Below are 21,207 nucleotides of genomic sequence, written 5' to 3'. Positions count from 1 at the left end.
GATACATACAGTTTTATTATATAAATATAATTAGCTGATTTTCTTGTAATTCAATTTCTCAGGAACTATTCGATCGATTTTGCTCACATTTTATATTTTGACGTGTAAAAATTATATTCTTTAAAATAATACAAAACTTTGCAGACCTTACAGCTCAAATTTTTTTCGACCATTATTAAATAAAATGATAAAAAAGAATAAATATTTTGTAAAAATTAGCTTTTGTATGAAATTATCTTTGGATAAACGAATTTCTTCATAATTGTGAGTAAAAATGTTTCAATTCGCTTCAAAAATTCCCGAGATATAGAGAAATACGTAAGAAGTAAAATTAACATTAAAGGATTCTAATTTTCGAACACTCTCCTGACCAAACTATGGGGACCATATTTCCAAAATTTCGGCTTCTTTCTATATTTTTCGAGTCAAAAATCTGAATCCGTCAAAAAAAAAAAAAAAAAAAAAAAATTATGTTTATTATGTACGTTTTTGTGCCTGATTACGTATCTTCAATATCGTCTGCACTAATTAATGAGCATATTTGAGGTCTTTAAGATTGCTCGAATCTTTAAGATTGAGTCCTAGAATGTGAAGATCCGATCATTAGATCAAATGTTATTTAGGTTTTTTTTCTGTCGCACTGTAAGCAACTACGAAAGTGGCTTAAATTTCTATTTGGTGATAAAATGGTAACCTGAATTCTGATTGTAACTTTCAAGAAATGATTGAACATTTATTGCCGTTGAGAACTATTAACTAGCTAAAATTTAAGTAATCAAACTAGTCAAATGAACAAAACGTCGAGTGGTGATAACCTCCAATTACTGATAATACAGTGATGCATTTTGCTTGTGGTTGTTAAGAAACCATTAAAACTGGTATTGTCATCTAGCAACAGTATTTCAGTCAAAGTTGAATCAAGTAACTAGTTGAGAAGTGGTCAAAAATTGAATTGATGATAATTTTTTTTGACTGAAATATCGGATGAAAATAAATTTTGTTTGTATCGATCAGAAAACTATTGAAACTTGCATGGTCTTAAAGAACTGAGACGTAATTATAACTAAAATCCTATGACTAGTTGAAAAGTTGTAGAATTTTGACTGACGATAAATTTTGTCTCTTGCGGCTAAAAAATTATTGAAACTTTTATCGTCATCAGATGCAAAATTCCAGTTACAATTCGATTACTTTGGCTAGACAAAATTTCTATTGACAATAATTTCTATTTGATGATAACATAACTGAAATCTTAAGCGTAAAAATTAATAAATTATTAATCTTAAAAATTAATAATTTGAGTCCTTTAGCTGGGGCAGTCACAATTTGAGTACTTAACAACTCAAACAGTGTCGATTTTAATTTTACTTGGAACAAAGAACTTTATGAAAGATTTTTCCTAATTTACGAAGAAGTGAAAAGAATGGAATGTTTAATAAATTGTAAAAAGCGTTTTTCTTTTTCATTTGTTATTATCACTACAGAAATATTTTTAAAATTAGGATATTTAAAATGTGGTATTTTTAGAAAATAATTTTTAAAATAGTAACAAAAATAAAATCTTATTGACAGAAAAATTTTAGATTTGTATCTAGGAAGGGGTAGAAACTGGAATAGAATTTTTTTTGTCGCTTCAAACAGGAAACTTATAAATTTGGATGCAATGAAATGAAAAGGAAATGATGAAATTCAATATTAAACACATGGTGGTTCATAATTCTACCTGTATAAAGAAAAAGAAACTTCCGATTCTTTTAAAGGTAACTTAAGAGCTCTTCAAAATCCCAACATAATTATTGAATATTCATTGTCGTTTCCGGCTACACACTGTGGACTTTGTAATGTATATCTATTATTGCACATTGTTCGTTGATAAAAAAGGAAAAAATCGGACTTGTATCTATCTTTGTATTCGAGCGTTTTTGTGATGTGAATGGAGAAGTGATAAAAGTTTCCCAAAGTGAGCAATGTTCCATTTAAAGAGCTACAGTTTTGCTAGTAGATAACGATGAAATAGTTTTAGGTGAGAATTCGGTATTAATGTTTGAGGAATTCTTCAATAAAGTGAAAGAAATAAAAAGGTACATTTTATGTTATTGATTATAATTATAATTGATTCTTTTTTAAAAAATTCTTCATTTAAAGAGTGACAATTTCGTAACTAGGTAACGATTAAATAATTTTAAGTGTGAATTCGGTTTTAATGTTCCAAGAATTCTTCAATAAATTGGAATAAAAAAAAATAGGTTATCGATTATTGTGAAAATTTGTAATAGATTATTTTGAAAATTTGTAATTGGTTATTTCGAAAATTTGTTATTGATTATCTTTAAAATTTGTAATTGATTATTTTGAAAATGTACATGTATAAAGAGTAGCAATTAAGCAACTAGGTAACGATTAAATAGTTTTAGGTGTGAGTTCGGTTTTAATATTGAAATAACTATTTAATAAATTGGAAGAAATAAAGAGATACATTTTATGTTATTAATTATTGTGAAAATTACACGTTTTTTCTGCCATCTGAAACGATAAATACTAACTGGAATTGTGTTGTATACATGTAGTTTATTGAAATGTATTTGCAGTTTGAAGTTAATGAAATTTATGATAATATTTTTCAAAATGTGCTATATTTATGCATATGATTTATAATTTCAGTTTCTAGATTAATTTCTTATTATGGTTCAATTTTGAATTTTTGAAATAATACTTCTGACTCCGTAGTTTATTTTTTCTGTTTCTAATGTTGATTAATGACTTAGTTCAGTTTTTTACGAATGTTTCTGAATTATTTTATCGCATATAGCATTAACCTTAAAAACTGCATCAATTCCGTTAGCTGAATTTTTTTCACACTCTTTTATTATTTTGTTTTGTTTTTATTAACTAGCTTTTGTGTTTGTAATGATGGAATCTAGGAATCAAAATCACACTTTTTGACTAGCTGGAGCATTCAAATCAGGACAAACAGGAGCTTAATCTTATCAACAGAGGCTTAATTTTTAATACAAGTTTCTGTCGTTTCTCAATCAATATAAGCATAATTTTCTGCGAGATTATTGAAGAGGATTTACCGTCAATCTAAATTATCATCACTTTATGACTAACTACAGCACTGAAATTTCAACTAAAGCTCTGACAGGTGTGTAAATTATAGCAAAAGTTTCAATCATTTTCTGATCCTCATAGTATCTTTATCGTCATTTCCGTAATTTACGTGAATCTACTGCCAAAAAGAAATAATCATTAATAGAATTTTCAACTGCTTTCTGAGTACCAAGAGTACTCAAATTTCAACTGGCTCTACCAAATATGAGGGCAAGATACAATTATATCCTATGTCAGTTTATTTCTGTGGACAGCTAAAGCGGTAGTCGATATTATAAAATTTTTTCGATGGAAGCAAAGTTATAGACACAAAGCTAGAAAGAAGAAAAGAATGAAATCAAATAAAAAACTTACGAATTACGTTTACAAGGTGATTAAAAAGGTTTATCAAATGGCTAAAAAGGAGAATATAATTCTATTTTTGTCAGATTGAAAACCAAAATCATATACATTACTTTCGTAATCAACTTAAATCACCAACAGAAATTCTCCCCACCTTTATCGGAAGTGATATACCTTACGTTTATTATTTTTGATTTGGGGTCTTACAAAAGTAATTTTTTTCTTCCTCGTCCTTTTAAAAAATGTAATCTCAATTCCTCCCCCCCTTTATTTTACACTCTACAATTGGTAGTTGTGAAAATAATAATTTTTGTGGATGAAGATAGTTTTTTCACTTTACCCCAAGTTTTCTTGGAGATCTAAATTTTTTCATAAATTTGTATTATTTGTAATGATATAAATAAATACTAAATATTCAAATAGTTTTAAAAAGATCAAATGATAGATTTTGAGGTTATATAAAAAAGTTAAAATAAATAAATGAATAATTAATTAAAACATAAGTAAACAAAATAATGATAAACAGATTTTCAAGATATACTTTTTTCTAAAGTTGAAAGTAATAAAAATAATAAATAGCAAATAAAAATAACAAATAATAAATTAAAAACTAAAATATAAAAATGGGTAAAATAAATTTTATAGATATTTACTTATCAAAAACTATTATATATAATATATAAAAACAATTGTTATGTAAAATAGTTATGTAATAGCAATAAAATATATTTTTTGAAATAAAAAGTAAAGATGTCAATTACATTTTCCACTTACTGATATACTTATTCCTTATCTCTTTATCTTTTGTGTTGGGCTTTAAATAATCTGATAATAATGATGACAACATTGAATGCAGATAGAGTAATTGATAGCCTATTTTTAGATGAAATCAATGATAAATATGAGTGATAAATTAGGAATTCCTAATTGATGTAAAAACTATTCAATAATAGTTAATTTAATCTGGAAACCTGGAGTTTTATTTCATTTGTCTCATAGTTCAAAGTGACATTCATCTTATACTTTGTGCAGCAGATTAAAAATATATTACACATGAAAAAAAAAACTACGTAGCTTAATTATTGATCTGAGGAGATGGAATTTCAAATGGAATTTCCAAATTTCAATGTCCTATGGCAGTGTTCCCCAACCTTTTTATCACCGCGGACCTGTCAACGTTTGATAATTTTACCGCGGCCCAATTGGGGGGGGAGGGGGGTTGATTGTTTATATTTTAGATCATTTTAATTTATTTATTTTAATTTAATTTTATTTAAACATGCCTTCGAAATAAAATGCAGTTACATCAAAAAATAAATATAAAGTGATTTAACATTTTAACTTACTAGAACTATAAATCAATGAAAACCCTGAGCTTGTTTCTTTGCAATGAGACGGTTCCAACTGGGGGTAATCGCTTTAAATCATTAAAAAATTTATGTCACTACCTTCAGGGTACCTTTTTTTTTAAATAAATAAAATTTTAATGGAACACAGATATATTTAATTTGGGGTATGAACCTAGGAATTTAAATTCAGTTTCAATGAAATGGGTGGCCCGGTACCATTTGATCCACGGACCGGTACCGGTCCACGGACCGGGGGTTGGGGAACACTGATTTAAGAGAATTGATGCTTGACGGGATTTGCTTACTCAAAATAAAATGGAAAGAACAGTTGTCAACGTAAGCAATGCCTTGTTTCAACAAGCAATCAGAATCGAGATACACACACTACGTCTTTGCAGGTATCCCATTGCAACTGATTATATTGTTATACAACACAAGGAATCGCTGGGACAGGTGAAAATCTAAGAACGTTTGTCAGTAAATGGTGTCTTTTATCAGCAAAAGTTTCACTTGTAAGTAGTTGGTCAGAATTGTAGATTTCTATTTGATGATAATATGGTAATACATTTCTTTTACAAGGCAAAATTGGAACTGCCAACAAACACAAAGCTCCGAGGAAGATTTGTGCAAACTAGTTAGTGGGAAAGCAGGCGAAAAAGTTCCATTAGGTTATAAAATGATTATGAATACCACTTGTAATGGTCAGGAAATTATTGAAACTTGCATTATCCTCTGGGGGAAGTATGCTTCAGAAAATATTTAAATGCTCTAGCTAGGATGAAAGTGGTAAAAATAACATATTTTATTAAATAGTATTAAATTTGTAGAACAACAAAATTTGCAGATTAATAAAATTTTACAAAATCACTTAATCTCCTCAGTTTTATTAAATTAGCTTCTACTGTATCGAGAATGTTTTCTGTATTAAGAAAAAAATAAACCGGAAAAATTTATCTATTTTTACGAGAAAAAAAATCAGGTAAATTAGAAATATTTCTAAGAACATAAGAAACAAAATTGAAATTCCGTTAGGAAAGCAAGATTTAAACAAACAGAAAGAGAGGGCAACTAAACATTAGGCATACATTTTCTGAATTTCAAACAAATATTTGAAATAGTTGATATTTTTAAGATCCCCCCGTTTATTTAAAAGAATAAATGCTCTTTATGCTTTCCAGAAATGATGCCTGGTTTTCCGGTAATGCTAGACGGAATTCGAGTATACTGCAATCGATAATCTTTTTTTTTTTTTCATTTGCTTGCACAGCTTGCGATGGTTATTTGATATTGCGAAAACTCAGGAAGTTTTATGGTGATGAAATGGGTGTTGAAAGAGAAGTAACAGTTTACTTTAAATACTAAAAGCGTTTAAATGAAGAACAATCGCAAACCTTTTCTTAATATTTAAATTTAAAATACTATCTTTCGCATGTCGAAATCTAAATTAATGTTAGTTAACATATGAATCAGGAAATGTAAATTATGTTGGGTTAAATATATAAATTAAAATGTTAGGAGAATGACTCTTCCGCAAAAAAATAAATTTGATTTAAGAGGTTAAATGAAATTTTTTTATCAAAAAACTGCAAAATAATTGTGTTGTTTTAAAAATAATCGTTTAAAAATTTACTTTTTTGAATCATGCATAATGCTTAAATGATACTTTGATAATATGCAGTATACTTTGAAACTGCGAAATAGTTTAATGCTTCATTTTCAAATTCGTATTTTAAAGTAATAATAATGGTGGTTATTTACTTAATATTTTAAAATTGACTTTTTTTGGTCTTTTATGTAAGAAATTTCTTTGGTCTTTTATATAAGGCATATTTTGGTCTTTTATTTAAGACATAAATATGCTTTCAGCATATTTATGTTTTAAATATCTAATTCAGCGTCTTAAACTTTCAGCATATTTATGTCTTATATTTTAGTATATGTGCTTTATTAATAAATCTTCTTTAACCAGAAACACAGAATGTACTATCAAATATTTCGGGTACCTAATAGTTTTAATAATTTTATACTTTTCGGTTTAATTGTTTTTTTAAACATAATAGTAGGGGAGAGTGGGGTCAATTGTAACATTTTTTACTTAACTATTTTTAACTAACAAAAAATCCAATATATTATTAGTATTAATTGACAGACGAGTAAAGTAGACTATCCTCTAACAGAAAAAATAAATAAATACCTAATTTTAAATGTTATTATATTAGTTATTAACAATTTTTGACAGTCGTGCACTTGTTACAATTGTCCCCACTTACGGGGTCAATTGTAACAGTTCATAAATTTAACTAAAACATAGTTAATTATACATATTATCATAGTTGTGATATATATTTCTTATTGATCAAAATAGTAGTGATATTTTAGAAGTAAAAATAATAATGAGCAGAGACCTAAAGGGTTAAACTTTTAACTTTAAGGAGTTAAAAATTTAATTTATGCTGTGAAAGGTGACAAATAAAATAACGCACATGCAACATAATATAAATGATATAGGAAACTATTGGTGGTTCTTAAAGAGTTAAGTAATGGTTTGTAAACATAAGATTATTTATTTTCAGCTGTTACAATAGTCCCTTTACTTATTGTTACAATCGTCCCCAAGACGCCATTTCAATTTCATTTGTTAAAAACAATGCTAGTTAATTAGCAAAACTAATCTTTTTTTTTTATTGAAATGTTAATTAAGGTGTCCACTTACATATTCGGTTACTAATTTTTATTTGTGTAAACAAAATTACTTTGTTACAATATAATATTCATATACCAAAAAAAGTACTTAAGTAGCGCGAAAATATCTTTTGTGATGTAACTCTTTCAAAAGTACATAAAAATGGTTGCCATCAGAGGTGTACATGTAGATTTATTAAATACACCTTGTGCGCCACCTAGGAACCAAATCTAGGACCCGACACTCGAAATTTTTGCTCTGTTACAATCGTACCCTGTTACAATTGACCCCACTCTCCCTTACTCAAATATGTTTTGTGTGTAGACCATATAATTAGTGTATGTATCCACGTACAGTAGCGTGCATTATCTCTTATCATTCATTTATAAAATTTTTGATGTTTAAAAATGCGTAATTCCTTTTTTTAAGAAAACTTTTTTACTCGTCTTTTTCATGTAGTAGTAGTACTTTATTAAGTCCTATTAGAGCTTCACAATGGGCTATTGGTGACGGTCAGGGAAACATCTCTGAGGATGATCTGAGGACAGTTTTTTTTACTAGAAATTCAATGACCGTACTGTACGGTAATTTTTAAATGATTTTTTTCTCCGTGCAAAAATATATTATTTTCCGATATTTACTTTGTATGAAAAAAGCAAACTAATAAAACAAATATACACTACTAATTCTTTTCTTCGATGGTACTAAATTTAAGGACGGATAAGTAATTAAAAAACTATTAAATTAAAAAATAAAAATATTTTCTTAAAGCAGTCTCAGTAATATTTTAGTAGTGATTAATTTGCTGATTTTTGCAAATAGTTTTTAAAAATACTTTTTTTTGTGATTTTACAAGTAACGTTGGGAAATAGATTAGGTTTTTATATTTAATACTGAAATCTACTTAAATTCTAGTTTCATTACCTTCCTCGAGGAGAGAGAAATAACTATAATATCAATATAAGAGAGACATCAATTTCATCCTGAGTGCCGATATTTTTTACCGTAAAATTTTACAGAACAAAAATCTGATATACCGTAATTTTCATAGTAATATTTATTTAATTACAGCAATTTTATAGTAAATATTACTCTGAAAATTAAGGTGCATCAAATTTTTCGTTCCGTTGAATTTTAATAGTAATAGTAATTTTTACAGTAATTTACTGCAATTAAATAAATATTGCTGGGAAAATTACGATATAAAATTTCAGGATAAAAATAGATTTTACGGATGTTGCAGTGCTTTTTACCGCAATTTTTCAAAGTGTGGTCTTAATCACAAGATAATAATGACAAGAAATAAAATAGTGTCAAGAAATGATGATAGAAAAGACGAAATGATAGGGCAAAGAAAGTATGTTTTGTAAAGGAGATAAGGGCAAGATGGTAGGACATTAAGTAACTAATCAAGATTACTGGACAAGCAGAAATAAAGGATGGGGATAGTTGACTATAAAGGACGAAGGATAAAGAAAGATTACTGTATAAAAAGGATGAGAGACTTTGATGTAAAAAAAAAAAAAACAGAAGAGAAAAAAAGGATTGTCAATTTCGGGGAGGCTATTTTTAATTTTTCCATTAGCCAATAACACCGCAAACCAGTTTGAAATGAAATTGAAAAAATAAAAATGTCATACATTATACTATAAAATAACTAAATGAAATTGGCTTAAGCAGTTCAGAAATAGAAATACCTATTTTGTAAAAGTGCAAAAGGAGTATAATTTTATGTAATTCTCTTGTATTTTCCTTGCCCCCCGTTCTTTTTCCTTTAAAATTGGAACTCCAAATGGTCACTTTGAGCCTAGAGGACGAAGGCGAAATAATGAGGATTAAGAAATAGGAAGAAAAAAGGAATATGATTAAAAAAATGGTTTTTGCTCGTAGCCTGTATTTAAAGCACCTTGTCTTAGTGTTATATCGCGCGGCATTGCATTAAAAGTCAAACATCATAAATGTACACTGCTCAAAAAAATTAGGGGAGCCATGTGCTCCCCTAATTTTTCTGAGCAGTGTATATATATAGATAGATAGATAGATACATACACTGCTCAAAAAAATTAGGGGAGCACATGGCTCCCCTAATTTTTTTGAGCAGTGTATAATCATGTGAATGTATAATCAAGTATTTTCTTAATCATGTGAATGTATAATCAAGTATTTACTCTTAGCAAGCCGTATGTGATGACCCCTGTCTGATCGGACAAGTTAACAATGCTGGTAATTTTCTAACTTATCTTTTCATGGAAGTTTACGTTTACTGAATTGTAAATAGTTTAAGTAACTGATAAAATATTATTCAAACTAAAAGGAAGAATGGTAAAATTTTTTTAATAACAATACAACACCACGAAGTTCTTATATTTAATTAATTTCTTTTTTTATTGATTGGAGGAAGTCTATATAGTTACAATTACAAATATTTATTAAAAGTACAAGCATAAATTATCTAAACTAACTTATTTGAATTAATTTAAAATGAACTTATAAAATAAAATCTTAACAATTTTGAAATAACTTAGATGGGAATTGGGGACCTTTATTTACTCTGAGGCACCGCGTCTTTTGTAGCAGGTAGCGGGCCCTATAATTTACGGTTAATGCTCCAACTGATTACGTTACTCTATAGCTCGTCTCCGCTGATCTAAAAACGTATAACGCATTTCACTTGTTGATCCTTACTACGCTCCCAATTGCACTGCGGTCAAGGCAATCCAAGGTCGAATCATCTTTCAACCAGTGATTGTAGAAAGCACTTCCGTTTGGCCTTCAGTTTACTGATCACTAGATGGCAGCACTTACTTCCTGCTTTTTTCAATTGAAGCGCAATGTTTTATTTATGTTTACGCCTTTAATTAAATTAAGACAACATATGTGATTCTAACTATTGTGTTTTTAATCCTCCTGTTTTAATTAAATTTCTGTTACAATTTTCAAACTGAGAAACATTGAGTCCTATGATGTTGGTTTCAACATCATAAATATCGAGCGCAGTAAATAAGAAATACCAATTTTATTTACAACGAGATTTGCGTTTCAAAAAATAGAATGCGGATTTTAAATATTCTTTTTCAAGTTTCATATTTAGTAAAAAAGATTATTTATGGAGGAATCTGCTTGTTTAATCACACACGAGCAAAACAATGTATCAGCTTCAGATGGCGAAAATGTCCAGAGCTTTCCTTGGAAAAGTGAGATATATATTTATATAGCATAATACATATTTTTTTTATTGCTTATCGATATTTTTTGTTGTTGCTTCAAATCATCTATTTAAAAGCTAAAACGTAAAAATTATTTTAAACCCATGAAAAAAAATAATTTTTGAAATTTTTTTTATTAATTAAAAATTTTATTAGTTAAATTATGTTAATAACCTTATAAAACCTCAACTCTTTCAAAAAGTCTCTTAATCAATGTGATAATATAGAAAAACTTCGCCTTGATGTTTTTTCTTATTAATAAGAAATGCGCCAACTTCCGAAACTATTCTTGTACAAAAATGTCTCTTAAAAGCCGCCAACAGACGCTATTTCTGCATAAAAATTAGTTTCGTAAAAGTTGTTAACTTCACAATACTCTTGTACAAATATAAGTAAAAAGTCGTAAACTTAAAAAGTAATTCTTATACAAAAATATATTTCATAAAAGTAGTCCACACTTTTATACATTATTTTATGCATTGCTTTATATATTATTTTATTTATTTATTTTTTGAAGGAAAAAAAGCCCAATGAGAAAAAGAACACTTATTTAAGAGCAAATTATTTTATTGCACCCAATTTAATTCCTAATTCTGTCTATGAATCTTTTTTAATTTTTATAAAGAATAATTTTATAATTTTAAGATATGTTTCATATGCATTTTATAATATTAAATAATATATACAAAAATATGTTTCATAAAAGTAGTCCAGACTTGTTTTCTACAATATTTTATGCATTGCTTTATACATGCTTCATACATTATTTTATATATTTATTTTTTGAAGGAAATAAAAACCCAATGAGAAAAAGAACACAAGTTTAAGAGGAAATTATTTTATTGCACCCAATTTAATTCTAAATTCTGTCTATGAATCTTTTTTAATTTTTATTAAGAATCATTTTATAATTTTAAATTTTATTGTTGAATTAAATAAAGCAATAGATAATCAAGATACTTTTTGCTAAATCTGACAGCTGATTCCAAACTCTAACATATTTCTTAAAGAATATATAAGTTCATAGTTCCCCTATTATTTTAACACATGAAGATAAAATTCTTAGCGGTGAGACAATAGAAGTCTTTAAATTCATTATATTAATAGATTTTTTCTTAATTTTCGAGCGTATTTTATCCAAAATCTTTTTATAATTTCTAAGAACGGGACTGATTGGTAAATATGAATCTTCATGAAAGGGCGAGATGTTGACTTGGTTCTTAAAAATCGTATTATAACCACGAGTTTTGTTTTTGTACTGCTTTCATTTTCACTTAAAAACTTCGTAATTTGTCTGTTCAATCCTATAAAGTTGTCTACTTATTTTCGTTTACTTCGAAATGCAACAGCAAGTTTCACCAAGGAAAAAAGAATTTTTTTAATGACAAAATAAAGAAGAGTGAGAGAGAAAGTGATAATCTTTATATGCGACAGTTAATGTTAATTGCGATCCATTATAATTCCATTAGCCTCTAGAATTTTTGCAGCATAGTCAAAGGTTTCTTATCGTTTTTATAAAGTTCTAAATCTCATGTGTTTTTCAAGTTTATAGGATTCATAACATTCTATATAGGCTATCGATTTCTAAATGATAGGCCAGTTCCTAATTACTTGAATACGGTAATATTTAGGGAAAAGCTGTGTAAGAATCAGCCTTGCGTTTATTAACTGCTTCATAACATTCTATATAGCCTATCAATTTCTAAATGATAGGCCAGTTCCTAATTACTTGAATGCAGAAATATTTAGGGAAAAGCTGTGTAGCAATCAGCCTTGCAATTTTTAACTGCTTCATAACATTCTATATAGCCTATCAATTTCTAAATGATTATCCAGTTTCTAATTACTTGAATGCAGAAATATTTAGAGAAAAGCTGTGTAAGAATCAGCCTTGCGGTTTTAAACTGCTACACCTGGAAATAGACTATATGAGCGCCTTTACGATGCTAGATTTTACACTTATTATCTATAAAAATAAAATATTTTATTGGTAGAACAGGAATTTTGAAAAATATTATAATCTAAACACGTAAACATCGACTTCCACTAATTCACATCAGTTTGTCCTGCGATAAATATTCTAAATATCTGACTTACAAACCATCTGGCTACCATCCACTGTTTTTTCTCCTTTTCCACTATTTCCAATATTTTTCACCAATATATTTCCTTTTAACCTTTACCTTAACCAATATCTCCTTTTAACCTTATTTACGTTGTTAACCTTTTATAAACGATTTCTTCAACTTCTTAAATGCCAATGCTTCAAACTCTGTACTGACCTTTCACTGAATTTACTGAGGGGGTTAAAGGATGAAAAGTTACCACAAAAGTTTTTAAAGACAGTAACTTTTCTTCAAATTCAAATTTTGTATTTACTTCATTAGCTTTGGGAATACTCTCGCAAGATGCCTTACGGTCATGAATATTTGTTACAAACTCTAAGCAGTTATAAAAATAGTGTATTGTCATCAGTGGCCCCCATCCCCCCAAGCTCTTGGGAGCATTCTTGGGCAAATTCTAAATTCCCCCCCAAACTATCCGTTTTATTTAGTGTAAAAATCCCCCCCAAGCTTTAAGTGGGCGCATCGTGCGCCCCCCTTCCCCCCTGGTGGGGACCCCTGATTGTCATCTGAGACTTCGAATAGCCCTAACATGAAATTTCTGTAAAATGCCTTTTTTTTATTTATTAACCTCTTGAAACTCATAATTTTTTCCCTCCCACATCTATACGTTACATTAAAACTTTCACTTTAAAACAAAAACTTAAAATATATATATATATATGTTACGGTGAAACACCGAAATCTGGAGAATGTCGACATTCACCGGTGAATGTGTAGTCGCTTGGTGTATGTCCGAAATATTTGCTAATTACCCTTATTTCTGACTCTCACCGGTGAATGTCAACAATCACATAGTCGCTTTGGTGAATGTCCGAAATATTTGTTATATCCAATTTTATATTAATTTATTCGTTAATATTATTATATTTATTTGATATATATTTATATTTATTCTATATTTTAATACTTACTGACGATAGATTAGAGGAAACATCAGTGTTTGGAGTATAGGGCAAATATATACCGGGCAATGGCACTTGACCTTAAAAAAAACATTAGTGTAGGGTATACCTCGCAAATGTATACCGGGCAGTGACACTTAACCTTAAAAAAACATCAGTGTAGGGTTAAAATATCGAATAAATGTAATTATATCCACGAATAAATTCATATCAAATCGAATGTAATAAATATTTCGGACATTCACCAAAGCATATCTGTGATTGTCGACATGAGGGTCCGAATGTACAAGAATGTAATGAAATATTCGATCTTTCACCGACGTATTTGGTGTTTGTCGACATTCACTGGTGAAAGTCAACAACCACCGATTTCGATCTTTCGCTGTGATATACTATATAAAAAAATATAACTTCATCTACAGTGATGAATGCATAACAACGCAATGAAATTCATAATCAAGAAAAATATGATATTTAGTTTAAACAAATATGTAGGTAATCGTTGCCTTTTTCTTAAAATTTAATGTCAATGGAAGAAAGAGAAATACGAGCAACAAGTTCTATTTTTTATGTATTAACATAACTTTCTATTTGTTTACGAATTTCATCTTGCTTATTATTTCTTATCTTGTCTATCTTTGTGCTTAAATGAGCAAGTAAAAATTTAAGCAAAAATAATTGGTTATTAGTGTTTGAAAATTTTGGAATGGGTGATGTGCAGTTAATGTCGAGTTTGTTGAATGTCGATGTTTGTTGAATGAATGTGAATTCGCAAGGAGATAATTGTCTTGTTTTATTTTTGCTATTTCTAACTTGTGTCAGAAAACTAAATTTAGGGATACATAATGACTGGATAAATTTTTAGTATTAAAAAGAATAAAAAATGAATTAATACTAAATTAATAAATAAAATTAGATAAAAAATTATAGAATGAAAAAAAAAGTTGTTTCTAAGAGTTCTAAATATTTATGTTTCAAAGAGTTAGTCATTTGTTATGAAATTATGCTGATGAATTAATTTGTGAAAGGAATTTTTTTTCCCTTCACAATCAATTCATTAGCAAGGAAAAAGGTTTATTAAATTATTAAAATGTAAAAAACTGTTGAAATTAAAAAAAAAAAGAAATGTGCAAAATGAGGCCATTTTCTTGGGAGACATATGACTTTGACTGTCCGGACAAATTACGGTAAAAAGTGCCGACACTCAGAGTGTGGGTACGTTTTACCGAAAAATCCATTTTTGCCGCAAAATTTTATGGAACAGAAAATTTAAATTCAGTAATTTTTTCTGTAATATTTCCTGTAAAATTACCTAATTACTGTAATTAAATAAATATTACTGTAAAAATTACAGTATTAATTTTTATGGTAAAAATGCAATATATTATAAAATAGATTTGATGTCGTATTCAGGATGCCAGTTATTTTTACCGTAATTTGATCTGAAACTATTTTCAGTTTATATATTTATAATAGCTGGGTATGTTTTGCTTATATTATCAATATCAACTTATATTTGCAAATAATTTAAAATACATATTCAGTTTCATTGGTAGTATTTGCAAATTGCTTACTTTTCTTACAGGCACTTTCCGAAAGGTGGAACAATATTGTTAACTACAGCTAATTTTAAACTTTTTCTGACAATAATTTTATAGGCACTAAATGTCTTATAGTTATGAAGAATATTATATATTTTATAATATACTTCCCCCAAAATGATTTTTTTTCCATTAGAGTTTAGGACATCAGATTATCTCAGACTATCAGATTATCTATCAGATGGGAGAAGCTATGCTGCTGCATTTGTTAAGTGATTGGATAGTTCACTATTTAATGCTTAAAATAATGGTATTTTGTGGCAATAATATCTCCTAAAGACATTTAAAGATTTAAAAAAGTTTTAAAGATAGATAAATAAGTTTAAAATACTTACTGTTTTATTGAATTCAAAGCACATATTCGTTCTATTTGGACGAGCATCAAAACGTTTAATAACTAACTTTAAAATCTTTTACACAGTATAAAACTTATTTATTTTAAATCCATTTATTTATACATTTACTAGCTATTTACATTATTTAAAGTAAATAGCAAGTAACAGTTCAATATAAACTTTATTCTCTTATTTTTGTTTTTGAGGTTCTGAAAACTATGAAAGAAATTTTTTTTTGACGCTACCTTTGCTATTAGTTAACTGTATGATTGTTTAAATTTACTCTTTTTGCTTGCAAAAGTTAATTTTTGAAGGTATTATCACAAAACTTACGCAATAATTTATATTATATTATGGCACGAGAAAGAATTATAAAGTACTTTAAAAATTTTACTGTGAATTAAATTTAATTTTAATTGTTGTCGCAGCTTTAAGTTTAATAAAAAGCAGTTTATCTTAATTTCAATTGAGGCAAAATTCGAGAAACTTTGTAATAAATAAATAAATTAATACATTTTTTGTTATATTCATAAGTTTTTTTTAATATTAGTCGAAGCTATCGAGATAAAAGGAAAATACAGCATTCTAGCTTAATGTTATTAGCTAAAATTAATTTTTTAAGATATTAATCGGAAATTTTAGCAACAATTAATGTTAATTCCTCATTTGAGAGAGAACCATTAACTTACTTTAAAAATTTTACTGTGAATTAAATTTAATTTCTATTATAGATTTGCAATTGTAAATAAATTTACAATTGCAAATAATAAATAATTGTAATTAATTGCAAAATAATTGTTAATTGAAATATTGTAATTGTAATTTAAAATAATTTTAATTAATCGTAAAATATTGTAATTGTAATTTAAAATAATTTTAATTAATTGTAAAATATTGTAATTGTAATTTAAAATAATTGTAATTAATTGTACATAGAATTAAGTACACTTGCTTTTATTTGTTTTGTGATAACTTAATTTATCTAGAAAATCAAGTCATTAAAGCATCAATCATAGTAATCATAGTTGCGTTACCCCTTCAATTAAAATAATTTTTTCTACAATTAACTATAAAACAAATTTGAACAATATATTGTAAAATTACATGTACTTTCGCCAAGCGATGTCATATAACTAAGTACATGGCAAATTAAGTAATAACACAATAAATTTTTACCGTATTTACTGAAATCGATTAGGTTATAATTTCAATTTCGTTTTTGTACTAGGTATTCAATAAGTAATTCAATGAGGTACCATAGACCTAAATTTTTTGACATTAATATATTTTACTGTCGCAAATTTAAATGCACCTCATCCTCACACCATTTCATTACATAAAGCATTATTCATCGCATTTTTACATTCTTATGTAAACTTATGAAATTTCATGCATGTGATGCAAGATTAAAATCTCATTATTGAGGTATATCTTTTATCTTATCGCCATCCTTTTAATTTTTTTTAAATAAAACCGTTTTTTTTTTCATTACGGTGAGTATTTAATTAGCCAATTACACTCGAATTGGACAGCTGTTTTGTAATATTTTTTAGAACTTTCAATATATATTTATGGATAGTTATTTTTCCTTACTCTCATCATTATATGGATGGAACTTACTTGTTACTCATGCCTTCTTTCGGTTTATCTTTGTTATATAACTGAGAAACGACATTGTGTGTGTGTATGATATTATCGGAAGGTGTTTGACTGGGATTTGCGGGGGGAGGGGAGTAAGGGTAATAAAGGGTTAGACACTTAACAGTTCAAATGACGCCATAAGACCAATCTTTAGCTGAGCGTTAACTTTGCATTTTGAAGGCAGAGCTCACATCAGCACAGAATTCACTCATGGGATTTCATCTTTTCTGTAAAGCTTATTTTTATGGTAAATATAAATTTAATTTTATTTAAAGTATATAGTAAGAAATAAAAATAATTAAAAACAAAAATAGTAAGTCAGAGGTCTACGAATTCTGGTCTCTCGATATTTTTGCACAATTTAACTTGTTTTTTTTTTCTCCTTTAAATACTGATGGCGTTGGTAAAAATTGACTCTGTGTTCTAGAAATTTTTAATTTTATAGATTCCTGGTTTATGAAAGGAATAACAGCGTAAAAGCATTAAGGAATAAAAAAAAAAGTTTAATTTTTCTTTTTATTACTATAAGCTACTCTATCTCCTTATTACTTCCTTTAATTTTTATTACTTTTAATTATCAATGATGATCAATCTTGATCGCTGAAATAAAAATTAATGAAAATTAGGGGGGAATCAAGCACATATTTTTTAAGAAAAATATTTTTTTTTTGTTGTATTGGTATTTTTAGAAATTTATTAAATTTTTCCACTATTCGTTTAAAATTATTTTTTTTAAAAGTTTATTTACTCACTTAAGCTATATATGTAAATTTATCATTTTTGAAATTATCTATACAGTATCTAGTTTAAAAAAAAGGAAATTTTTAATTTATCTAAGCTTTATTGATTTGAGAAATGCTATTAAAACAACAGTGTAGAAATACATTAAAAAGTATCGAATGTAAAAAAATTATGTTTAAAAAAAGTTTCAATACTGATTGATACGCTTGGTTGATAAGAAAAAGTAAAAATTCATGTAAGGGATGCTGAAGTTTTAGATTAAAATGTTTTTATAATATAAGGACATCATATTATTGTGATTAAAATAGTCAATTTATTGAATAATATCAACAAGTATATTAGTATCAGTGAGAAAAAACTTAGATTAGTCTCTTTTTTGATATGAATGCAATTAAATTATTTTTTTAGTTATGAAAGTTTTTTTAGTTTAGTTCTTTTGTTTTTGTAATGTGCATATGAATACACTAATTTTATTTTTAATTTTTGACAGGTGGCGAAATGCCCTGTGTCAAAAACAAAGTTCCTATTCTGGCATTGACAGGACTTCTAACTGCCAGTTTTGGAATTGTCATGTTTTTTATATTCCCTCTTATTATGCAAGCTGAAATTAAAAAGGTATGATTTAATAAAAAAATAGAATTCAGATGCTGGTGAAATTATGCTCTGAATGATTTTTTCACTAAAAATTTAATCACCTCTTATAAATTGTGTTTGATGTGTCCTATCCAAACGCAATGATATATATCAATTGTCATTAAAAAAAAAAACCAAAAAAGAAAAAGAAAATTCTTTTTCCCAATGAAATATTATCGTTTTTAAGCACAAAAATTGTATGGAACAGTCCATTTTTTGACGAAATAAATAACAATTTTTTGTTATTTATTTCGTCAACAACAGTTTATGAGTCCTCGCATTGAAAAAAAAAAGCTGTTTATTATGCGTATTATGCGACTTATGCTTAATTAGTACCACCAGCTCGAAAAATTTCAATTTGAACAAAATATGTTTTAGTCGTTTCAACTTGATTTGTTAGTGCGTTTTTCTTTTTGTTGTTGAAACTGAAATGGTTGAACCTTTTTAGGAGTATAAGTATAACCATATGATTAATATTCATGAATTGTTGATCTATTAATTTCTTGAATAATAAAAAATTTCCATTCTAAAAAATTTTATTTTATGCGTAAAGTTAAATACCAGCCGCACAATTGAATGTCAAGCACATGTTTTTACTTTTCTAGAAGCATCTTTGAAAATTATCTATTATAATTATCTATTATAATATTGAAAGAACTGTGGCTTAAAAAGAAATTCATGGGAAAAAGTATTCAACAAATGTTGCCGCTTTTGAAATGTCCAACATGAATGGTTTCTCCCTCTCTCTTTTACAAAAAAAGTTCTATTTATAAACTTTGTAATAACTCTACTTTGTACTATTTATATCCACTACTAGTTAAATTACTTTTTTAAACCTTATATAAAATGATTGAGGAGTAAAATAATCAATCTAACATTCAAAAGATAGTCAATAGATTATGTCAATCTGTCATAACAGAATTAAAAACCCTTTTATTTTATATCAACTGCATTTTAAATTACTTTTCCAAACCTGATATAAAATGATTGAGCAGTGAAGAGTTCAATCTAACATTCAAAAGTTAATAGATTATGATAATGTGTTATAACAGAATTAAAAATCCTTTTTTGTAATTCATATCCACTGCTTGTTAAATTACTTTTTCAATTCTTATGTAAAATGATTGAAATGTGAAAAGTTCAATCTGACATTCAAAAGTTAGTTAATAGATGATGCCAATGTGTCATAGCAGAATTAAAAACTCTTTTTTTTGTTATCAATATCAATTGCTAGTCAAATTACTTTTTCAATTCTTATGTAAAATGATTGAAATGTGAAAAGTTCAATCTGACATTCAGAAGTTAGTTAATAGATGATGCCAAAGTGTCATAACAGAATTAAAAACTCTTTTTTTGTTATCAATGTCAATTGCTAGTCAAATTACTTTTTCAAACCTCATTTTAAATGATTGAAATGGGAGAATTTCAATCTAACATTCAAAAGTTAGTTAATAGAGGATGCCAATGTGTCATAACAGAATTAAAAACTCTCTTTTTGTTATCAATATCGACTGCTAGTCAAATGACTTTTTCAAACCTCATTTTAAATTATGGAAATGTGAAAAGTTCAATCTAACATTCAAAAGTTAGTTAATGGATGATGCCAATGTGTCGTAACAGAATTAAAAACTCTTTTTTTGCTATCATTATCAATTGCTAGTCAAATTACTTTTTCAAACCTCATTTTAAATGATGGAAATGTGAAAAGTTCAATCTAACATTTAAAAGTTAGTTAATGGATGATGCCAATGTGTCATAACAGAATTAAAAACTCTTTTTTTGCTATCAATATCAATTGCTAGTCAGATTACTTTTTCAAATCTCATTTTAAATGATTGAAATGTGAAAAGTTCAATCTGACAATCAAAAGTTAATCAATAGATCATTTTAATGTGTCATAACAGAATTAAAAACTCCTTTCTTTGTTATTAATATCAACTGCTAGTTATATTGCTTTTTCAAACCTTATTTAAAACGATTGAGATGGGAAAAGTTAAATCTAACATTCATAATTTCGTATAGATGATGCCAATTTGTCATAACAGAATTAAAAACTCCTTTTTTTGTTATTAATATCAACTGCTAATCAAATCACTTTTTTTAAAAAAACCATTCCTAAAACTATTACGTTGTCAAAACTTCAAACATTTATGTGCTAATGCATCTTAACATAATTAGTAATCCTTTGGTAATATTTCGAAACGTTTTGAAATATCTTATATAACAAATTCGTGTCATGGTCAAGCAATATGATCTATATTGTTTCAGCAACAGAAACATAAAACAATCAAGCATAAAAATCAAAGATGGTAAAACCAACCAAAGAAAAGTCAGATGTCAAGGACAGCAAACAATAAGGCAAAGATGGTAGTTAGAGCCTACGAAACCTATATTTTTCTCTTATATAACTTATTAGCGTATTATCCAACCATTGAATTCCAAGATTTTCCTGATAGTAAACGAAATTGCTTTAACTGTAGGATCTAATTAGTTAAATCATTGAAAAAACTATTAATCTTTCTTGAAATACATCTATC

The 21,207-nt window shown here is 27.3% G+C and overlaps 1 protein-coding gene across 3 annotated transcripts in view; it reads left to right on the top strand.

Moving 5' to 3' along the window:
- Positions 1–1,896: 1,896 nt before the first annotated feature.
- LOC107445211 (protein croquemort) overlaps positions 1,897–21,207 on the top strand; it is a 47,670-nt gene continuing 28,359 nt past the window's right edge. Inside the window, exons 1-2 of one of the 3 annotated variants that reach the window (XM_071179887.2) lie at positions 1,897–2,081; positions 18,528–18,652. In XM_071179887.2, coding sequence (XP_071035988.2) covers positions 18,536–18,652 — 117 coding nt within the window. In that variant the 5' untranslated portion in view covers positions 1,897–2,081; positions 18,528–18,535. Of the gene's footprint in view, positions 2,082–10,275; positions 10,680–17,412; positions 17,544–18,527; positions 18,653–21,207 lie in introns of those variants that run through there. The other 2 variants (XM_071179885.2, XM_071179886.2) reach the window with 2 other exon arrangements.

The sequence above is a fragment of the Parasteatoda tepidariorum genome, chromosome 1, assembly GCF_982258835.1.
Source record: "Parasteatoda tepidariorum strain Cologne lab strain chromosome 1, Ptep-v5.0, whole genome shotgun sequence".
In the NCBI taxonomy this organism is placed as follows: Eukaryota; Metazoa; Arthropoda; class Arachnida; order Araneae; family Theridiidae; genus Parasteatoda; species Parasteatoda tepidariorum.
Note: the sequence above shows the minus strand (reverse complement) of the source record. Positions and strands in the feature narration are given on the sequence as shown.